The 22,097-nt window shown below is 43.2% G+C and overlaps 1 protein-coding gene across 1 annotated transcript; it reads right to left on the reverse strand.

The window, feature by feature from the left end:
* Positions 1-1,224: 1,224 nt before the first annotated feature.
* Positions 1,225-3,350, reverse strand: LOC114312538 (calcineurin-binding protein 1-like). Its single transcript, XM_082901268.1, has 3 exons — positions 2,722-3,350; positions 2,330-2,565; positions 1,225-1,422 (listed from the first exon to the last, which is right to left on the reverse strand). The coding sequence occupies exons 1-3, from the start codon at positions 2,983-2,985 to the stop codon at positions 1,245-1,247; spliced, it is 678 nt and encodes a 225-aa protein (XP_082757394.1). The 5' UTR covers positions 2,986-3,350; the 3' UTR covers positions 1,225-1,244.
* Between the last annotated feature and the right edge of the window lie 18,747 nt (positions 3,351-22,097).

Genomic DNA, 22,097 nt, shown 5'->3' on the forward strand with positions numbered 1-22,097 from the left:
GATTCTAGGAAATCTACTTCGGGGCATGTGATGACATTTGCAGGGGGAGCTGTGGCATGGCAATCTTAATTACAAAAATGTGTTGCTCTCTCAACTACCGAAGCTGAATTTATTGCCATTACAGAAACTTGCAAAATAGTTATGGTTGAAAATTTTTTTGCAAGAATTGAGTTTGAAGCAAGAAAGGTATGCACTTTATTGTGTTAGTCAAAGTGCTATTCATTTGAGTAAAAATGTCACTTTTCATTCGAGATCAAAATACATTGATGCGAGATACCATTGGATCTGTAACGTGTTAAATTCGAAATTGTTGCAACTCGAAAAGGTTCACACAGATGATAATATTTCGGATATGTTAACTAAGACTTTGTCAAGAGACAAACATTTGAAGTGTCGAACTTTGGCCAGTATGGTTGATGTCTCCACCTAAGTCGGTAGAGGGAGAATTGTTAGGTATACCTCCTTATTGGAGTATGAGACTCACTTGGTTTATTAAAATATTTAGTTTTGGTTTGATGTTGGTTATAATATATTTTTATATATTATATCTAATTTGTGAAGGTCCAATTCAATTTGGTAACAAGTAGGGTTTAATATAAAAAAACCCAAGATTTAACAATATATATATATAAATCTTTCTTTGTTTGTCTCGAGGTAATAGAGTTGCGGCAGCCAACATTGGATCAAACTTTTTTAGTGAGATAGTGCCTGATTGAAAATTCAATTCGGTGGTGTAAAGGAAAAATACAGTGCTTTGTGCTTTTGGTTTTGGCTCTACTTTGAAGTTAATTTGGGTATATTATTTTGGGTCTTTTACAATCTTGGTTTGAAGATTTTTTGATCATCTATTTGGTGAGGTTTTTCGTCTTGATTATTCGTGATTATTTGAAATTTACTTAAGTGTAGTTTGTGAGACTATTCGTGTCTCGTTTGTAATTGTTTGGAAACTCTTTAATTAATAGTGAAATCGGATTTCGATTCCGTGGACGTACCTCACATTGAGATAACCACGTAAAATTTTTGTGTTGCTTTTGATTTAATTTTTCTGCATTAGTTTTTATTTCCATTGATCGATTTACTTGTGAGGAATCATATATTTTCCCTCACATTAACATACCTCCCAAGAGCTACTGGAACAAGATCTTCAAGGCACAAGGAGAACTGGATTTGATACTGATAGTAAGTCTTACTGCAACATATATTTAATGAAGGAAATCTTTAAAATGAAAATATGGTTGTACCCTCTAATTTGCTCGAATAGAGATGTAAGCCCGGTCAAGTGTACAGATGTCTCCCGTCTCGTCCAACAGTTTCCAATAAAACAGAATGTACTTCCGAATGCAAGTGATAAATTTGCAAGAGCTTTCTGGTAAGTGAACTTCAAGGACCTTTCTGTTCCCAGAAAGACCTGGTGTTTTGCGCCTGAAATTAAGAGAAGCAAAAATATGCCGATTGTATATTGAATTATTTAGTTCAGAAGCTAATAAAAATAACTAACAAAGGACCTACAGGAAAATGTTACTGGGGACTTCCTCTTATTTCATTTTTTTTTTTTTTTTTTTTGTATTTTTTTCCCCTTTTTTAATTTTGGATAGACAATGTGCATGTCTCCGTAGTAGCCTAAAGTGACAACTAAGGCCAAAACCCAATCTTTACTGGGGACTTTCCAGTAATACATTCAAAACACGATTCATCACTCTTGCAAAGCATGTAGAATCATTTTAGCATTTCAAGAATGACACCGCCGACTTCTCCTACGGACTTGTCTCAACTCTGTGAGGTAAAGTAGAATTCTTCCTCCAACCTATAAGGTTTATCTGCTTACTACAATCATTTAGCAATAAATCCACCTCCTTTGTACATAAAACCATGGGAAGTCTTCATCAATCAAATTAATGCTGGGAATTGTCAAAGCACAGCAACACATCTTTTTTCTCATTTTCAATTTTGTACGACATTGAAGATGAGAAAGATAATTCACATTAAATTTACCTCGCCGTAAATATTGGCAAGCTGTTGCCAACTCTCAAAGCGTAAAGGATTGTACTGTAAATCATATTTGAAAAGGTTAGAGTTTTGCTCTACAAATTCTTCCCCTTGGTGAGTACAAACCCAGCCCATTTATCAGTTACACTAATTTCTTCAGACTGAGCAAGGAGGTAATACAAGTTGCAATAGACCTCCAAATATGGGTCAGAGCTGCAATCAGTTAATTACACATCAAAAAGATAGTTCGTTCCCAGTAATAGCAATCTATGGACCAAAGCATCATTTGGGGGAAAAAATTAAATTAGATGACACACAAAAATACTGATCTATGGACGTATACCTCCCTAATGATGATGCCTTGAGTTGTTTGAGGCTTCCACTATCGGGAAATATAATCTGCATGATAGAATCAAGAAACCCATCAGATCCGGCCACTTTTGAGAGTTTATCTTCCCACAAATTAGGATCATCTAAGAACTTATCAATTGCATTTCCAGCCAAAACATTGTCTGGTGGCTGTGGAAAGTGTTTGCGTATGGCTCTTAATACTCTCTGAAGCTTTACCAATCCAGTTCTCTGCGATGCACAAATGTTAGCAGTCAAATGGAAGTCAGAAAAGCAAAAATCACCGCATAATCTTCAAAAAAGAAAATAATAATTTGAGACTAAAGAAAAATCGAAAAAAACCCAATGAAAGATATGAAATGAGAAAGCAACAGAAAATTCACTAACAGATGAAGCCTTTGCATAGGGCAGTATATACTGGAAAACATCAGCACACTGTTCCTTTGTCTGATAATCGCCACGGCTAGTATTTTTGTGCTGCACTAAATCATCTTCATAGGATGAATCTGATCTAAGCTTTAAACCATACAAACAGAAAAAGCATTGATCCAAAGCATTATCAATTCCCAACTCAAGTTCCTCCCTTTCATCTTCAGTTAGTTCACTGCCAAGATCATTAAATTGATTGCTTGCTTTTTCTCCATGGGACATACCATTGGGCCCATCACCACTGCATTTGCTACATTCCAATCCTGTATTCTCTTCTCCATACTCTCATGAGACAAAATGCCTTTGGAAGGCACTCCTTCAAGAACATCCTTCTCCACAATATTGCCTTTATCTATAGCAACATTCACTGTATCTGAGGCAACATTTACCGTGTCTGACTTTGATTTGTCTAGAGATGTTTCGACATGATTACTGTGGGAAAGCTGCTTGTTACATTGCATTGTTTCCAATACCTTGTTTAAAGAATGAAAGTTTGACTTAAGCTTCATATCCAAGGACAATAGATGCTTTATTGCAAGTTTTAGAAATGTTCCCTCCTCTGTTACCTGCACAGCACAGCCCATACTCTGCCAGCAAGTAATGCATTGCCACGATCAATTCAATCTGAGATAATAAATGAAAGCAAATGGTGTTAAAAACTTAAATGAAAGACAGAAATCACTGCATAGGCCAACACAATGTGAAGTTTCAATTCCTTAGAAGAGGGTGATGGTACTCACTTGAGTTTTGATAGGGACAGGGTTCAGATGTTGAAGTTTGCAATTAAAATGGCTGAATCAATAAAGCAGCATCTTTGGCTTTTTTCAATTTGATCTTGAATTGCAGGTCCAACAAATTTCTTAGAAAGCATGTGCTCGCGATACTGCACATGAGTGTCAGCAGCAAAGACTAAATATCACCAATAATTTTAAGAAGAGCAATAAAGCCATTCTGCAAAAAGACAACAAGCATATGCTGTAATGAAAAATGGGTGCAAGAAGATAAACAAAAGATTAACTAAATCATGTATCCTTGAAAAACTGGAATTTGCTTTAAAATCACAAAAATGTCAACCATAATCCAATGAGTATTGCAGCTGTGAAGGTAAAACACCTTTGCTGAACCCTGCATTAAAAAACGAGGGAAAATAAAATAAAATGCTGAACCAGTTTGTCTTCCTCGAGGATGCTTGATCTGTCTAGTTTGTCTTCCTTGAGGAGTTTATCTTTCTGGGGGATTCGCATTCCCTAATGCTGTGTTTGGTTGGGGGATTTGGGGAGGGATTTGGAAAGGGAAATGGAAAAGGTAGTTGAAATGTGAATAAATCATGCCTATATTTCACATAGTTTCACACAACTTTTCCCTTTCCCTTTCCAAATCCCTTCCCAAATCCCCCAACCAAACACGGCATAAGGGAATCGAGCCATTTGATCCCGGCCTTGTTCTGACGCTCTTTGCTGGAACGCAAAGTTTTGATAAGGCTCGCCAAAGGATTCCCTGGTCTCCATCGTTCAGAGTTGGTCTCATAAAGCCTTTCTTGGACTGTTGATGCCTTTCATTGCTCGAAGTCTGTTGGTTTGAGGTGTTTTTGGACTGTTGATGCCTTTAATATGGGTGTGAAATCTAGACAATGTGTATCTCATATAGGTCCTACACTTATGTAAGATATTTGATAAAATTTTTAAGATGTCTAATATTTTTATTATATTATTGTCCTTTTTTTTTAGATAGGATTATTGTCCTTGAGCTGTGTGATTATGATTTCGAGATATTTAAATATTAAATATGCCCTACAACTTGATAGATTAAAAAATATCTAATCAAGAATAATAAAGAATCTTAATTGAAAAGTTTGCAGGACCTCAGGTTCTGAAAACTTTTTAGTTAGACAGTAATACTGATTGGTTACACTTTATCTTGCACGAAGCACATGATCTTAATTTAAAAGTTTAAATTTATCAGTGACCCTACACAAAGCATCAGTTCTAATAAACACATTACGCTTAAAATTATTAAAATTACAGGAAAAAGTAGTAATTGTAGCCATATCTCATAATGATGGTTCTTTCAATAATATATTTAAAAAAAAATTATAAAATATAAACGTCAAATTCTACAGATTTAAACTGGACTTACAGAATTTCCAGATAGATTTATGAAGTTCTTCATTTGTCATACACATTGAGAGATTGCCTTCACTTCTTCTGCAACCAATTGATTCCAATGCATGCTTGGGCTTTCATTTAATTATGTTCCCAAAGCAGAAAGTGGTTTTAGGACAGACATCTTGTGAAGAAGCAAGACATTCATCCATGCCAGCTGCAACCAAGAGTATTTGCAACTTCCTTCTGTAACAATCCAAAAACACCTCAAAGTCTGTTGGTTTTGCCTTTCGCATGCTTTAATGAGAACATCTAATGCTGATAATTCAACTGAAAGCAACCCATGATATGTCATGGTGAGTGTCCATTGTAGAAAAGAGAAGGGGAGCAAGCAAGTGTGCACACTCAAGATACATTTCTTTCTCAATTATCTGACCTATGGCTGCCCCCTTCAACAAGAATTATATCAATTTGTTTTATATGCTGAAGCTTGTCAAGCTTTCATTGCTTACTAAACTCTGTGTGTGTGTGAGAATGCATGTGCACGTATGTCAAAGGGTAATTAAAGATGCAAGAATAGCTTCAAATTCTGATATATAAAGAAAAAAAAAATTCTGTAAATAGTTGTGGAACTTAATTTTGTGAACAATTTGTTTCAAAATTTGGAGTTTGTGATGCATAAGGAATTATTTACAGAAATTAAATATCTTGGGACCATTATATTTGGGTTTGTTTTTTGTTCTATTAAAGGTTATAAGGTGCCGAATTTATAAGATGGTTGAGTATTACAGTAATTTAAGAATAGCCACAGCATCTTAAATTATTGTTATGTGTATAAAGTTAGAAAATAATTATATTAGATCTTATTACTTGCATTTAAATTAGTAAAATTAATTATTTTACCCACAGGAAGATAATTGTTTTATTAATTTATTTGGAATAAGATAGTAAGTTAAATATCAAAATAAAAATTTTCTATGTCCGCATATAATGGAATTAGTTTTATTTTGTGAGAGATATTTACTAGCTAGTCTTATTAATAAAGTTAAGTAGGTTCGATGCAAGTTGCAATCTTTACCCACAGAGAGGTTAGAATTTACTTTATTTTTTATTTTTCCGTAGCATGATTTGTTCTTGGTTGTTGCAGTCATTCCTACTACATTATTGAGTTCTGAATCATTTCATATTCCATTTTTGAGTAGTGAAAATTTTTCTGACTGGAAAGATAAGATTCTTTTGACTTTGGGGTGCATGGACCTTGATTTGGCGCTTCGTGTGGACAAACCACCTGTTCCCACGGAATCAAGTATGCTAACTGAGAGGGCTTCTTATGAGCGGTGGGAGCGATCTAATCGCTTAGGTTTAATGCTCATCAAGTCCCATATCAGTGAGGGCATTAGGGGTTCAATCCCTAACTGCGACAAGGTTAAGGTCTTTATGAAGGCTATTGAAGAGCAATTTGTGACATATGATAAGGCATTAGCCAACACCCCAATGGAGAAGCTCTCAAGCATGAGGCTTAATGGTTCTAAAGGTGTGCGTGAACACATTATGGAAATGCGGGACATTTCAGCTCAACTTAAAACATTGGAGATAGAGATTTCTGAGTCATTCTTAGTACATTTTATCCTTAACTCTCTTCCTATGGAATATAGTGCTTTCAAAATTTCCTGTAACACACAGAACAAGAAATGGTCAGTAAATGAACTTTTGGCCTTGTGTGTTCAAGAGGAAGAGAGATTGAAGCATGAAAAACTAGAGACTGCCAATCTTGCATTTCATGGAAAAGGAAAAGGGCGAAAGGACAAAACTGTTCCACAACAGAAAGTGCAAATGAAGCGTTATGGCAATAAAGGTGAATACTTCTTTTGCAAGAAAAAGGGACACATGAAGAAGGATTGCCCTAAGTACAAGAAATGGCTCGAGAAAAAAAGGTAATCTATTCTCTCATGTGTGTCATGAATCTAACTTTGTTAAAGTTCCTGATAATACATGGTGGATTGATTTTGGTTCTACAATTCATGTTGCCAATACTATGCAGGGCTTTCTCAGCCTAAGGAAACCGACAACAAGTGAACAAGGCATCTATTCGGGGAAATGGGATGTGTTCACATGTGGAGGCTATGAGAACTTTTAGACTGATTTTAAATTCTGGTTTTGTTTTGGATCTTGAAAACACTTTTTATGTTCCATCATTTTCTAGAAATTTAGTTTTGATTTCAAAATTAGTACCTTTTGGATATACATTTAATTTTGTTAGTTCGAGTTTCAATTTATTGAAAAATAATGCTATTATTGGCAATGGTTTTTTAACTGATGGTATATATAAAATTTGATTTGGATCTTTCATATGAAAATAGTGTTTTAACCTTACATACTGGAATTGGCATAAAGAGAAGTATTACCAATGAGAAGTCCTCTATGTTATGGCATAGAAGATTGGGACATATCTCAATGGAAAGGATAAAAAGATTAGTAAATGATGGAGTTTTAATACTCTTGATTTTACTGATTTTGGTACTTGTGTGGATTGCATTAAGGGAAAGCAAACCAACAAGTCCACTAAAGGTGCCAAAAGAAGTTCTAATATTCTCAAGATCATACACACAGACCTCTGTGGACCATTTACTCCACCTTGTTTCAATGGTCAGAGATATTTTGTCTCATTTATTGATGATCATACACAATATATGTATCTCTATCTTTTATTTGATAAGGCTGAGGCACTTGATACTTTTAAAGCCTATAAAGCAGAGGTAGAGAAACCAACAGAAAAGAGCATTAAAATCGTGAGATCAGATAGAGGTGGAGAATGTTATGGAAGGTACACAGAATCTGGACAAATACCTGTTCCATTTGCTAGGTTTCTTAAAGAAGAATGGAGGACCCGCACACTTATGGACATGGTAAAGAGCATGCTTAGTGAGAGGGAGATTTATTATCCGAATTGGGCTATAGTAATGGCTGGGCAGATTTGGGCCGAACAAGATTGGGCCGTGGAAGCGCGGCCTGTCCTGACAGGTTTTGCTCGGTTTAGGGAGGCATGGTTGGACCGGGCTATTTCGGCCGAGATGTCCGGAGCTAGGCAAGGCGTGGTTGTTCCACGGTTCATGAGTTAGCTCGGCAGGAAGGCCGACGACAGACTAGCATGAGCTGCCCGAGTTCAGCTTTGCCGGGATGCAACCGAGCTCGGTCGTTATTGAGCATGGCGAGTGGGCGCTCAGGCTAGTTGCACAGCACGACCGTTGATAGCTGAGAAGTTGCAGCCCGGTTGCCGAGTTCCTAGTAGAGTGGGCTAGCAGTTTGGTTAGGTGGTGTTCAACAAGATTTGTGCTGACAGATAGGATAGCAGCACCACGTGTCGAGAGACTAATGGGAGTAGATTTGGGGCGTAGAAGGTATATAAGCGAGTCTGCGCCCCGCATGCTGGGACAGATGAACATTTGGTGAGATACACTAAACACTCTCCTCTCTCCTCTCTCTCTATCCCTGCCACACACTGCCGGGTAGCTCACCACCGTTGTGCTCGCAGGTCGATCGGACAGACAGGAGCTTGGAAGGAAGGAGTGCGGGCTTGCCTGAATATTTGTTCCTCGTACAATTGGCGCCGTCTGTGGGAAGAACTTCTAAACAAAACCTTTTCTTCCAAGTTCATCTGATCGCCTTTCATGGCGAACAACGACAAGATTCCGTTGTCCGCCATCGATGGAGCCACCCCAGAGTTTGCCAGACGGAGAGAAGGACTCCCCGTCGTTCTAAACATGGTGGACTTAGAGACTCCTTCAGGAGGACATTCCAGAGACACGCGGGATAAGTGCGGAAGAAGCTTTGGTCATTCTCGGAGTCCAGACGGACACCGGCGGCGGAGATAACCGCACGCCAGACTCCTGGAACACAAGCTAAGGGACCAAGACGTCGTCATCCAGAGAATGGCGGCGGAGATGGAGGATCTCAAGCGGCATGTTAAAGGGAAGGATGTAGTTGGAGTGGGAGACCACAGTGAGCGCACCCAACCCCGCCGTTTATGCAGTCAGAGCCAGCGGCATACTCCGTCCATCTCAATCACCAGAAGTTATAAGGTTGGAGATTTCGACGCGCATGTACAGAGGTCCAGCGCGCAAGACAGCACCTATCAACCTTCGCGTCCGGCGACGACGTCGAGGTATTTTTATTCCGCTCGTTCAGAGGATTTGCAGGTAGTCTTGAAGGAACGGGCTCGCCGGCGGGAGGCTCAGAGGGTGCCGGCGTTCCAGGGGCTATCCTATGGGGTTTGCGCCAGTGAAAAGGTCGGAATGCCTCCACCCCGCCTAGCTGCGCCTCTCTTGCTAGACACAAACTTGGCAAGGTTGAGCACCACCCTATTCTCCCTGGAGATAGAAACAACACCGCTTCCAGCAGGGTTTCACCAGCCAGAGTTCACGCTCTATGACGGAAAGACCGATCTCTATATGCATGTAAGCCACTTCCGACAGGTCATGGCCGGACATAGGCGAAATGACGCCCTTATGTGCCTTATCTTCCCGTCAAGTTTGGGCGAGCTGGGCTTGAAATGGTTTGAGAGGCTGCCGAAGAGGAGCATAGAAAGGTGGCATCAGTTGGCGGAAGCCTTTGTGACGCGCTTCAAATCCAACACCAAGACGCCAAAGGAAGTTGACCACCTTCTCAATGTCAAGATGGAGCCGAGCGACACGCTCAAAGCATACAACTCCAGATACTGGGAAACCTTCAACGAGATTTTGGATTACCCGGTCAACCTTGCAATCACACAGTACAAGTGTGGTCTCCCGGTCGAACATAGACTGCGGGACTCGCTTACTATGCACCAGCCGACATCCATGGGCCAACTAATGCAGCGCATCAATGAGCATATCCGAGTAGAAGATGATGCGACAGCATCTACAGCGAAGGCAACTTCGGTAGCAATAGACAAGAGGTCGGCTGGCAAGGTGCACGCGGTCGGACAGGAGAACAACCGTTCAAATGATCGCGTAGAGGATTTGGACCGTGGTTCAAGTCGCAAAAATCGAGGTAGGGGGCGTCGAAATGACCAAGATGACTACCCCCGGGATGACGTAGCCGATGCAAACAGAAGGCTGAAGGCCAGGACAGGCATCACCACAGTTTTTAAGATTCTGATTTATTGCATACTTAGTGAAATCCGTGACGAGGATTATGTCCGGTTTCCTGCTAAGTTGGGCGACGGACAGAGGGGCTTCAGTCCGCGGTACCGTTGTACATTTCACCGGGAGCGCGGCCACCGGACAGAGGACTGTTTACCTTTGAGGCAACATTTGGAAGAGCTAGTCGCAGCCGGACACCTGGACCTTTACATTGACGGGGGCATAAAGGCAAACCAAGCCCTGGTCGATCCGCGTGTGTCGGATGACTTGGAAGTGCCCCCACAAGGAGTTGTTAATGTCATCCACGGCATAGTGGAGCCGGCGCGTGTATGCGAGCTCCGTGGCATGATTAAGAAAGTAGAACACATGAGGGAAGTTTTGTTGGTCCAACCTGCCATCAAGAGGGGGAAGACCGAAGACAAAGATGTGATCAGTTTCTCTACAAGGGATCTGGAGCGCATTCAGACGCCGCGCAACGATGCCTTGGTAGTGACACTCTGTGTCAAGGAATTCGATGTCAAGCGTATCTTGATCAATCAAGGAAGCTTGGTCAAGATCATGTATTACGACGCATTCAAGCAGCTCAAACTCTGAGATATAGACTTGGCTCCGGCAACTTCGCCACTGGTCGGTTTCAACTCACAACCAGAGTGGCCCTTGGGAAAAATTATCCTGCTGGTCAAAGCGGGATCCGTGGTCAAGCAAGTGGAGTTCTGGGTGTTGCAGGTGCCGTCTACTTATAACTTGATCCTTGGGAGAGGTTGGCTTCACGCTATGCAGGCCGTAGCGTCGACCTACCATCAGGTGATGAGATTCCCCTCAGCTATGGGGGCAATTAAGGAGATTTAGGGCGATCAAGTCATGTCGAAGCAATGCTTCGTGGCAGTCAACGGTAGCCGAGCTGCCAAAGGCTTCATCCAAATGATAGAGGGACCGGAAGACCAAGGGGTCCTAGACGATGTGGGCACCAAAGCTGAGGACAAAGCCATTGAAGAGTTGGTAGAAGTGAGGATTGACACCGAAAGCCCGAACAAGTTCTTTCTGCTCGGCTCAAGCCTTACCGCACAGGAAAGGACCAAGATGGTGGAATTCTTGATGGCGAATATTAAAGTCTTCGCATGGTCGCTTTACGACATGCCCGGCATCGATCCGAGCTTTATTTGTCATCATCTGAATGTTTTCCCCGGTGAAAAGCTGATCATTCAAAGAACAAGAAGATCGGCGCTGCATCACGTCGAGGTAGTCGCAGAGGAGGTCAAAAACTTGCTTGAGGCGCGAGCTATTCAGGAAGTGCACTACCCTCGGTGGATTTCGAACACAGTTGTTGTACCCAAGAAGAATGGGAAGTGGCGAGTTTGCGTCGACTACAAGACCGTCAACCGAGCTTGCCCTAAAGACAGCTTTCCACTGCCCCGAATAGACCATCTTGCGGATTTAACGGCTGGACATAATAGGCTCAGTTTCTTAGATGCCTACCGTGGTTATTATCAGATTGCCATGCACGACTTCGACCGAGAGATCACCTCCTTCACTACTCCAAGGGGACTTTTCTGCTACCGGGTCATGCCTTTTGGTTTAAAGAACGCCGGGGAAACTTTCCAAAGGATGGTGACGAAGATGTTTGCTCCTCTGCTAGGCCGGACAATGGAGGCTTATATTGATAATATGGTGGTCAAAAGCCGGCATCTAGCAGACCACTTGTCCGACTTGGCCGAGATGTTCGCCATTCTCAAACAACACAAGCTATGCCTGAATGCGTCTAAGTGTGCCTTTGGTGTGGGATCCGGAAAATTTTTGGGCTTCCTAGTCACAAACCGAGGCATCGAGGAAGACCCCACATAGATCCGAGCCGTGCAAGAATTGAAGCAGCCCAGCTCGACTAAGGACGTGCAGCATCTGGCCGGAATGGCCGCCGCGCTTAACCGATTCATAAGTCGGTCATCAGATCGCTGCCGCCCGTTCTTTCAAGCTATGAAATCCAAGTTCTCATGGGATGAAGACTGTGACCGGGCTTTGGCCAAGCTCAAGGAGTATTTGTCTTCAGCGCCACTGTTAGTCACACCGGAGCCCGGAGAAGACCTCTACCTTTATCTGGCCGTTTCTCAGTATGCAATTAGTGCGGTGTTTGTCCAGTCGGAAGGAATCAAGCACTCTCTATCTTCTATGTTAGCAAAACCTTGCTACCGGCAGCGTCGAGATACTTGCCGTTGGAGAAACTTGCATTGGCATTGATAATGGCCTCTAGGAAGTTAGCACACTATTTCCATGCACATACAATCATCGTCCTGACCGAGTTCTCCCTCAAAGCATTGTTTGAGCGGGCGGATTTCTCCAGTCGAATCCTCAAGTGGGCGGTTGAGTTGGGACAATTCGATGTCAAATTCCAACCACGAACTACTATAAAAGCTCAGACACTGGCTGACTTCGTTGCTGAATTCTCACCTAGAACTCATCCGGTATGCCTGGCGGATATTACCGCGGCAGATGAGGAGATGGATGCAGGCCAGACCGCAATAACACAACTAGGCGATGACGGCGACGCGGAACTAGCGCCCCGCCGAAGCACCCTCAGTTAGTACGATATCACAGCCCGGTGATGTGATGACGATGTCGGGTATCACCGACCAACCTGCTCCGTCCGGTACCGCATCACCAAGGGGGGAAGAAGTGGAACCGCTTAGCACAGAGCCTGCAGCCTGCATAATACAGTAACCCGGCGATTCGCCCATGGACTTATGCATTACGGATCAACTTGATGAGTCCGACGCCGAATCGCCAAGGGGGGCTGAAGTGGAGCCGCTCAGCACAGAACTTGAAACCGAACAGCCGAACAACCATGATCCCATTAACCTTCAAGCCTCTCAGGACCCCTCAGACTGTTGGAAACTCTTTGTTGGCGAACTGTGGAAACTTTTTGTTGATGGAGCCTCGAACCATCACGGTGCTGGGCTAGGTATAGTTTTGATTTCGCCAGACGGACTGACTATCGAACATTCTATCACCCTCGGATTCCCTGCGTCAAACAACGAGGCTGAGTACAAAACGCTTTTGGCCGGACTCAAAAGCACGCTTCAGATGCAAGCGCCCGAGCTAATGGTTTATAGTGATTCCCAGCTTGTGGTCAACTAAGTTTCTGGGGTTTACGAAGCTAAGGATGACAGAATGGCGAAGCACCAGACTCTGGTTAGAGACCACATCACTCGTTTCTAGGCAATAAGGGTCCAACAGATTGGCCGAGAAGAAAACGACCGAGCAGATGAGTTGGCCGGCCTTGCTTCCATGGTTGATAGCACATATCCCAACCCTCTCTTGATCGAATTCCTTCCGAGGCCCAGCATTGAGGAAGCCGGGTAGACAGAAGTACTTTGCGCCGAGCCAGGTCCTTCTTGAATGGACCCTATTATCCTCTTTCTCAGAGAACGGACCCTTCCGGCTAAAAAGAAGGAAGCACATAAAATCCGGGTGAAGTCCGAGCGGTTTTGGCTCTCTCCATCAGGCTCTTTATACAAGAAGTCTTTCACCGGTCCTTATTTAAAGTGTGTGGACCCAAGCAGTGTGGAAGCCTTCCTGTACAAAATCCACGAGGGCATCTGTGGCAGTCACATAAGGGGCCGATCTCTGGCCTACCGGGCTATATCGCAAGGCTACTGGTGGCCGTGCATGCAGGCCGACGCGCAGAAGTATGTTCGCAAATGTGAGAAGTGCTAGAAGTTTGCCCACCAAATTTACCAGCCGGCCAGGGAACTTCTTCCCCTCAGCAGCCCTTGGCCCTTTGTGATGTGGGGGCTAGATATAGTGGGGCCACTCCCAACTGCACCAGGCAACTGGAAGTTTTTCATCGTGGCTACAGACTACTTAACCAAATGGGTTGAAGTAGAGCCTTCATCAAGGAGAAAGACATCAAGCGATTTGTCTGGCAGAATGTGGTAACGCGGTTTGGCGTCCCAAAAATTCTGATCTCTGACAACGGCACCCAATTTGACGGCCGCCTATTCAGAGAATTCTGTGAAGACTTGAAGATTGAATTCTACAACTCTACCTCGGCTTACCCGCAGTCTAATGGTCAAGCTGAAGCATCAAACAAGACCATCCTTGATAGGTTGAAGAAGAGGCTTGAGAAAGCCAAGGGAAAATGGGCCAAGGAACTCCCCAACGTCCTTTGGGCATACCGAACTACCCCGCGGCGATCTACCGGGGAAACTCCTTTTGCTTTGGCATATGGCATGGAGGCGGTCATACCTTTGGAAGTGGGAATGCCCACCCTCAGAAGTGAAAGTTTTGAGCCTGAGCTGAACGCCGAAGCCATTGCCCTAGAATTGGACCTCGTGGAAGAGCGCCGGGAAAAGGCTCTCGTCCATGTGGCCGCCTACCAACAAGAGCTTGCAAGAAAATACAACAAAATGGTGCACCCCAGACCGTTCAAAGTAGGCGACTGGGTTTTAAGGAAGGTCATGAGCAATACCCTGGTGCCAGGAGAAGGCAAACTAGGGGCAAATTGGGAAGGACCCTACAAGATAACCAGTCTGGCGAGCAAGGGGACATACCACCTGGAAAACCTGGATGGAAGAGGAATACCCCGGCCATGGAATGCGGCCAACCTCAAACTGTACTACTTTTATCTTTTGTTTTCTTTTTGTGCAAAGGAATTTTTTGCCTTACACTTCAGAATGTAATATTCTTTTTGTCAATATATAGAAGTGTCTCATCTTTGCCTCAGCATTTTGATTGTTGCTTTTGTATTTTGAGGTCCCAACCGAGATGATTTATTCCGGTTGAATGAGTTGATGATTTGCTCAACTGAGTTAATAACCAAGATGATTTGCTCCGGTTGAATGAGTTGATGATTTGCTCAACTCTGAGATAATAACCGAGATGATTTACTCCGGTTGAATTAGTTGATGATTTGTTCAACTCTGAGTTAATAACTGAGATAATTTACTCCGGTTGAATGAGTTAATGATTTGCTCAACTCTGAGATTATAACCGAGATGATTTACTCCGGTTGATTGAGTTGATGGTTTGCTCAACTCTGAGATCTCAACCGAGATGTCTTATTCCGGTTGAACGAGTTGATGGTTTGCTCAACTCTGAGATCTCAGCCGAGATGTTTTACTCCGGTTGAATGAGTTGATGGTTTGCTCAACTCTGAGATCTCAAGATGTCTTACTCCGATTGAATGAGTTGATGGTTTGCCCAACTGTGAGATCTTAACCGAGATGCCTTACTCCGGTTGAATGAGTTGACGTTTTGCTCAACTACGAGATCTAAACCTGGGTGTTGTATTCCGGTTGACTAAGTTGATGATTTATTCAACTTTCATAGAACTTAAATCGAGATTTTTTATTCCAATTAAATAAGTTAAACAAGATGGTTTGTATTGCCAATGTATTTTGTCCGGTTGAAGTTGTTTAGTTTGGAGACCGTACAAACACTTGATGAAATAGAACTTTTTCATTGAGATGCATAATAAATATAAGAGGAGGGGTCGATAGCCCGATTACATGTTCAGACAAAAAAAAAAGAGACAAAAACTAAGCCAAGGGGGACAGTTCAGCGAATTCATCCCTGGCTACGGTTGCCTCCAGGTCGACCGTGACTGTGGTTTCTTGGACGCCAGTCTCAACTTGGTCAACCTGCTCAGTGCGGTTGTCTCCCTCAGCATTCTCCCCGCCTTCCTCTGGACCTTCTTCCTCAGCCTCAGCCTGCAACGCGGTGAAGACGTCGTTGGCGTAGGGCACCATGTAGATCGGCAGGAAGGCAACGGGGGGAGACGCAAACACGTCGGTCCCAGATCCTTGGCCGAGCTGTTCACAAGCAGCCTTCCAACCGGACTTGAAGAATATGTCCTTGGTGGCCTCGACCTACTTGGTGTAGTTATCCTCGGCCTCCTTGAAACCGGCGTTGTTTGCTTTGTCCACCTCATCCTTTCTGGACTGCTTCAGCACATCTAGCTCGGCTCGAAGAGCGTCTCTCTCTTTCTCGACTACCCCAAGTTGACCGAGCAATTTGGAGTTGTCAGCATTTGCTATCTCCAAGGATGCCTTAGACCGCCCCAGCTCGGTCTGAAGGTGTTCCACTTGGTTGGCAGAGTCGGACGCCTTCTGCCGGAGTCTATGAATGCGCTCCAACACCAAGTGTTGTTTCTGGACGGCCTGTAGAAATGGAGTCTGATTAGAAACCGAGCAAACACTTGGTAAATTTTGTAAAAGTTGGAAAAACACTTACCCTGGTCATGGACTTGATTGAGGACTTCACCAACCGGGTGTTCGGCACATGGTCATTGCCGACCACGTCGCTCGGCAGAAGCAAGGCTTTGGATAGGTCAAAGGTGATGCTCTTTGTCACCTTTGACCGAAGCATTTGCCGGGATCTCCCTACCTTGAGTTGTGGCCTCCAAGGCGGTATTGGGTCAGCTGTCACCGTGGGTTGCTTGGTGTTTAGCGCCGTAACTAGCTCGGCGGAGGGGTCGGCGGTACGTGGCCTTATTCCAGCCGGCGGCTATCTCTGCTTGCTTGACCGGCGGCAGGAGACGCCAGCGCGACCACGGTCCCGCTCGATTGACCGGCAGCAGGGGTTCGGGTTGGGATGCTCGGTAGCTTGGTGGAGGTAGTCGTGATGAGGTTTCTGATGCGACTTCTTTTAGCCATCTCTTCTGTCTCGATCAGACGGATGAATGGAATGTCAGGAAGCGTGGGATCTGGAGGCGGAGACGGAGCACGGAGAAAGTTTGTGACCTTATTCCGGCATGGAGCGGAGTATTTGTATGTTGGTGTATAACCGAGAAGCTCGTTACAATCCCGGTTGCGGTAACGGAGCACGGTCCTGATGGCTGCTTCATTGGGGTAGTAGTAGTTGGCTTGTAAGGCTTGGATCGCTGCAAAGAAAAGAAAAAAAAATGTCAAGTACAGAATATTGAAGAAAAGCAATTGACCGAGCAGGTTAGCACGGCTTACATGTTTCACCGAAATTCTTGCTAATGAACCAGCCCGGTACCTCGGCCATTTCATAGTTGCCAGACACCCAGAAAAAGTCGTCATCGTGTAAGTCCTTATCTGGGGTGCCGGTCACTATTTTTTCTTTGCCCGGTCAAATTTTTAAGTAATAGGCGAGACCGTCGCCCATGTGCCCAAGGGTGTATTGACGGAGTATCTCGGCTAAACCTAAGTTGGTTCCTAGCCGGTTGTTCAACTTGTGGACCCCGTTGATTATTCGGTAAGTGTTGGTTGAAACTTGGGTGGGTGCTAGCCCGGTGTGGCGCAAGAACTCGGTCATCAATGGGTTGACCGGGAAACGGAGACCTCCTTCAATGATGGATAGCACGGTGAAGGGGCATTGGTGTAATCTGTCCCAAGGGATTGTCTCAAATTCGCCGAGCTCTAGGTGAACGTCGGCCGGGATACTGTACTCTTCCCGGAACACGGCTAAGGTAGCCGGAGTATCAACAAGGAAGCAAAAGCACCCCATATGTAGCTGGCGGGTTTAGCTCGGCTGAGGTGGTTTGGCACAGACTGGTGTTTTGATGGCTGTTTGGTCTTTGAGAGCCTCAGTATTTGGTCAGTGGTCCCCTTGGACTCAGCAGGAAAAATATGTCAATTATAAGTGGAAGCGTGGTCGCGCAAAATGAGCTTGACTTTAGCTCGGTCATGAAGAGTGCCAGACCACCTCGGTCGCAAAGGCAAACCAAGGAGCTCAGTCGCTCAAGCGGACCAGTTGTTAGCCCGGTCGAGCGGCCAAGTCCTCTGTCTACCTCGGTTTCTGCTAAGGTTTTGATAAACTAGTAAATTGCTTGGTCTTATTGAATTTTGGGATCAAAAAGTGACCTGGAGCCCGGTCCGCTCCAGTTCTTTGTGTATTCATGTGTTTATCACTGGGATTGAAGAACAACGAAGAGAATAGGGGCAAATGTGGGTTTTGGGAGGGGTATGTCATAAAACCTACAGGTTTTGTGCCCTAGTGTGAGAAATATTAAGTGAAATAGCAAAAAAAGGGGCTCGAAGAACTTACCAGTTGAGGGCAGTGGCTGCTTCTTCGAACACGAACTCAGAAATGGCAAGGAAGGAAGGGCAGGAGCTTTGGGTCGTCGAAGAGAAAGGAGAGTCAGGAAGATTGGAATGGAGGAGGCTAAGCATGCTTATAAGGTAGAAAAACTGCCAAAATTTGAATGTGAAGGGATGGTTGGCTGCTCGAGGCCAATCAACACGCTACACGTGTCCCCCATTAATGGCAGCGTCAGAGCTGAAGAGATAGGAAGGTCAGACGAGGCGTCGACCGAGCAAGCCAAGAGACAGAAAGGTCAGACGATGCATCGACCGAGCAAGACAAGAAACCGAGCGCAGAAATTAGCCCGGTTGACCTCTTACAAAATTGAGAACCGAGGAAGTGTTTACCCCGGTCATAATAGGTAATCCCAGTCACGCTTTGGCGGACGAAATTAAGGGGCAATTGAGAGGGAGATTTATGATCCGAATTGGGCTGTGGTAATGCCCGGGCCGATTTGGACCGAACAAGATTAGGCCGTGGAAGCGCGGCCTGTCCTGACAGGTTTTGCTCGGTTTAGGGAGGCATGGTTGGAATGGGCTATTTCGGTCGAGATGTCGGGAGCCAGGCAAGGCGTGGTTGTTCCACGGTTCATGAGTTAGCTCGGCAGGAAGGCCGACGACAAACCAGCATGAGCTGCCTGAGTTCAGCTTTGCCGGGATGCAACCGAGCTCGGTCGTTGTTGAGCACGGCGCTCAGGCTAGCTGCACAGCACGGCCGTTGATAGCCGAGAAGTTGCAACCCGGCTGCCGAGTTCCCAGTAGAGTGGGCTGGCAGTTTGGTTAAGTGGTGTTCAGCAAGATTTGTGCTGACAGATGGGATAGCAGCACTATGTGTCGAGAGACTAATGGGAGTAGATTTGGGGCGCAGAAGGTATATAAGCGAGTCTGTGCCCTGCATGCTTGGACAGATGAACATTTGGTGAGATACACTAAACACTCAACTCTCTCCTCTCTCTCTCTCTATCCCTGTGTGTGTTCTAACTTGATCGTCGGAGAGGTTTTCCGGCCACACACCGCCGGGTAGCTCACCACCGTTGTGCTCGCAGGTCGATCGGACAGACAGGAGCTTGGAAGGAAGGAGTGCGGGCTTGCCTGAATATTTGCTCCCTGTACACTTAGTTGTTCCAATGTTCCTATAAATTTGTGGAGTGAAGGTTTGAAAACCGCTGTGTATGTCTTAAATCGGGTTCCATCTAAAGTTGTTCCTAAAACACCTTTTGAATTATGGAAAGGATGGAAACCAAGTTTGAGACATTTGCACATATGAGGTTGTCCAGTTGAGGTAAGGGTTTATAACCCACACTTAAAGAGATTGGACCCAAGAACAGTTAGTGGTCTTTTCATTGGCTATGTTGAAAACTCCAAAGGTTTCAAATTTTATTGCCCTTGACACACACTTAAAATTGTTGAGGCTAGAAATGCAAAATTTATTGAGGATCATGAGTCAAGTGGGAGTGGTTTTTCTTGTGTCATAGAATTCGAGGAAATAAGGGACCCTATTGAGAAACCAATTGGGGAATTGGTTATTGTTCTAAGTGTTATTCCAAATATCATTGAAGACCAACCAATACAAGAACAACTGCTCCATGAGGAACAAATCAATACAGAACCTCTTATTCAAAATTTAAATGAACCAATAGGAGTAAGGAGATCCGCAAGAGAAAAGAAATCAGCTATTTCTAGTGATTACCTTGTATATCTACAAAATCTGACTTTGATGTTGGACATAAAGCTGATCCTAGTTCATTTTCACTAGCCATGAATGGAATTAATTCCGATTTATGGTATGATGCCATGAAAGAAGAGATGAAATCAATGGCCACAAACAAAGTTTGGGATCTTGTTGAGTTATAGAAGCTAAGGCCATTGGCTGTAAATGGGTCTATAAGACCAAAAGGAATTCTTCTGGTAACATTGAACGATATAAAGCCAGACTTGTAGCCAAAGGTTTTACTCAAAATGAAGGAATTGATTACCATGAGACCTTCTCTCCGGTTTCTAAGAAGGACTCATTTCGAATAATCATGTCCTTAGTAGCTCATTTTGATTTAGAGCTACACCAAATGGATGTGAAAACGGTTTTTCTTAATGGGGATCTTGAAGAAGAGGTATATATGGTTCAGTCTGAGGGATTTTCCTCAAAGGATAATCACTTGGTTTGTAAGTTAAAGAAATCTATATATGGACTTAAACAGGCCTCTCGCCAATGGTATTTAAAATTTCACAACATTGTTACTTCATTCGGGTTTACGGAGAACATTGTTGATAATTGTATATACCTTAAGGTTAGTGGGAGTAAATACATATTCTTAGTCCTATATGTAGATGAGATTCTACTTGCGAGTAGTGATTTGGGTTTGCTACATGAAACAGAAGAATTTCTTTCTAAAAACTTTGAAATGAAGGCTATGGGTGAAGCCTCATATGTCATTAGAATAGAGATTCACAGAGATAGATCTTGTAGAACATTGGGACTATCTCAGAAGGCCTACATTGAAAAGGCTTTGGAAAGATTTAACATGAGGTCTTGTTCACCTTCTGTAGCACCTATTGTCAAAGGAGACAAATTTAGTCTAAATCAATCACCACAAAATGATTTGGAGAAAGAACAGATAAAAAACATACCTTATGCATCTGCAGTAGGTAGTCTCATGTATGCTCAGGTCTGTACAATACCTGATATTGGGTTTGTGGTAGGAATGTTAGGCAGATATCAAAGTAATCTAGGCCTTGAACACTGGAAAGCTGCTAAGAAGATTATGAGGTATTTGCAAGGAACTAAGGACTACAAGCTTACATACAGACATGCGGATTCACTAAAGGTGATTGGATATTCAGATTCAGATTTTGCTAGATGTTTCGACACTAGAAGATCTACTTCAGGATATATATTTCTTCTTGCTGGAGGAGCTGTATCTTGGAGAAGCATCAAGCAGTACATAACTATTTCGTCGGCTATGCAAGCGGAATTTGTTGCATGCTATGAAGCTACAACACATGCCTTATGGTTAAGAAATTTTATCACAGGACTAAGGATTGTTGGTTCCATATCAAGACCACTAAGGATTTACTATGATAATTCGGCTGCAGTTTTCTTTTCTAAAAACAATAAAAGTGGCAGCCGAAATAAACGTATTGACATAAAGTATCTTGTTGTTAGAGAGAAAATTAAGATGCAAGAAATTGCTGTTGAGCACATCAACATTGAGCTGATGGTTGCAAATCCCATGACAAAAGGATTGCCGGCTAAAGTACACAATGATCATGTGTTTCATATGGGACTAATTAGCTCTTTTGATGTATGAAATCACTTTCTCATTTTGAGGGATTCGCTATTGAAAACAATATTTATTTAGAATAAATACATGACCTTTGATTAGTATTTGTCATGTTTGTTATCCATTAGGATATGTAAAGTAGGACCCGAATGGCTATTTGTTAGTCATTTGTAAATTGAAGTATTTTATTTAGTACTCATTGAGAAGTGTCATACATTGTAATTTATAGAAGGAAATGTCCATTAAATGGGGCATAACTGCTATGATTCGTGTAGTAACACTTGGCAATGGAGTGTGAGGATTTCAATATTAAAGTTTAGGCAAATTTAATGGCCATAATTCAGTACATATCACCCAATACAGTATTTATATGATTTGTGGACCAAGTGGGTGAATGTCAGCTATGTCTCCTAAGAGGAGACTTAAGGTGGCCCACATACATATTAATATTTGTAAATTATATATATTATATATTATTCATATATTTATCCTTACATGTATATTTATCTTTTGATAATTATGGGTGATAATTATTGAGGTTGCCTAAAATATCAAGAACTCTAAATGGTGGTTTGGTTAAGACCTATCAATTTCCACTAATTAAGTTTCCTTGATGGATGGAAACTAACAAGGTTTATCTGAAAATGTATCTATCTAATAAGGGTCCCTGACCTAGTAGTTATAAATAGGCCTGTGGTTTTCCATCAATGAGGCATTCAAGTTCTGCATAGGTTAGAAGACACTTATTCCTAAAGTGTGAAGTGAGTGATATAATATTGAGAGGTTTAGAAGAAA

Source organism: Camellia sinensis, chromosome 13, assembly GCF_055761805.1.
Source record: "Camellia sinensis isolate YWXY chromosome 13, ASM5576180v1, whole genome shotgun sequence".
NCBI classification, from domain to species: domain Eukaryota; kingdom Viridiplantae; phylum Streptophyta; class Magnoliopsida; order Ericales; family Theaceae; genus Camellia; species Camellia sinensis.

What these genes read in the sequence shown, in the direction of transcription:
- LOC114312538 (XM_082901268.1), bottom strand. Translation starts at nt 2,985, where the DNA reads ATGTCCCATGGAGAAAAAGCAAGCAATCAATTTAATGATCTTGGCAGT. An exon ending in CCTATGCAAAGGCTTCATCT is followed by an intron (nt 2,566 to 2,721) that starts GTTAGTGAATTT and finishes TGTGCATCGCAG; the next exon opens with AGAACTGGATTGGTAAAGCT. An exon ending in AAGGCATCATCATTAGGGAG is followed by an intron (nt 1,423 to 2,329) that starts GTATACGTCCAT and finishes TCTTAATTTCAG; the next exon opens with GCGCAAAACACCAGGTCTTT.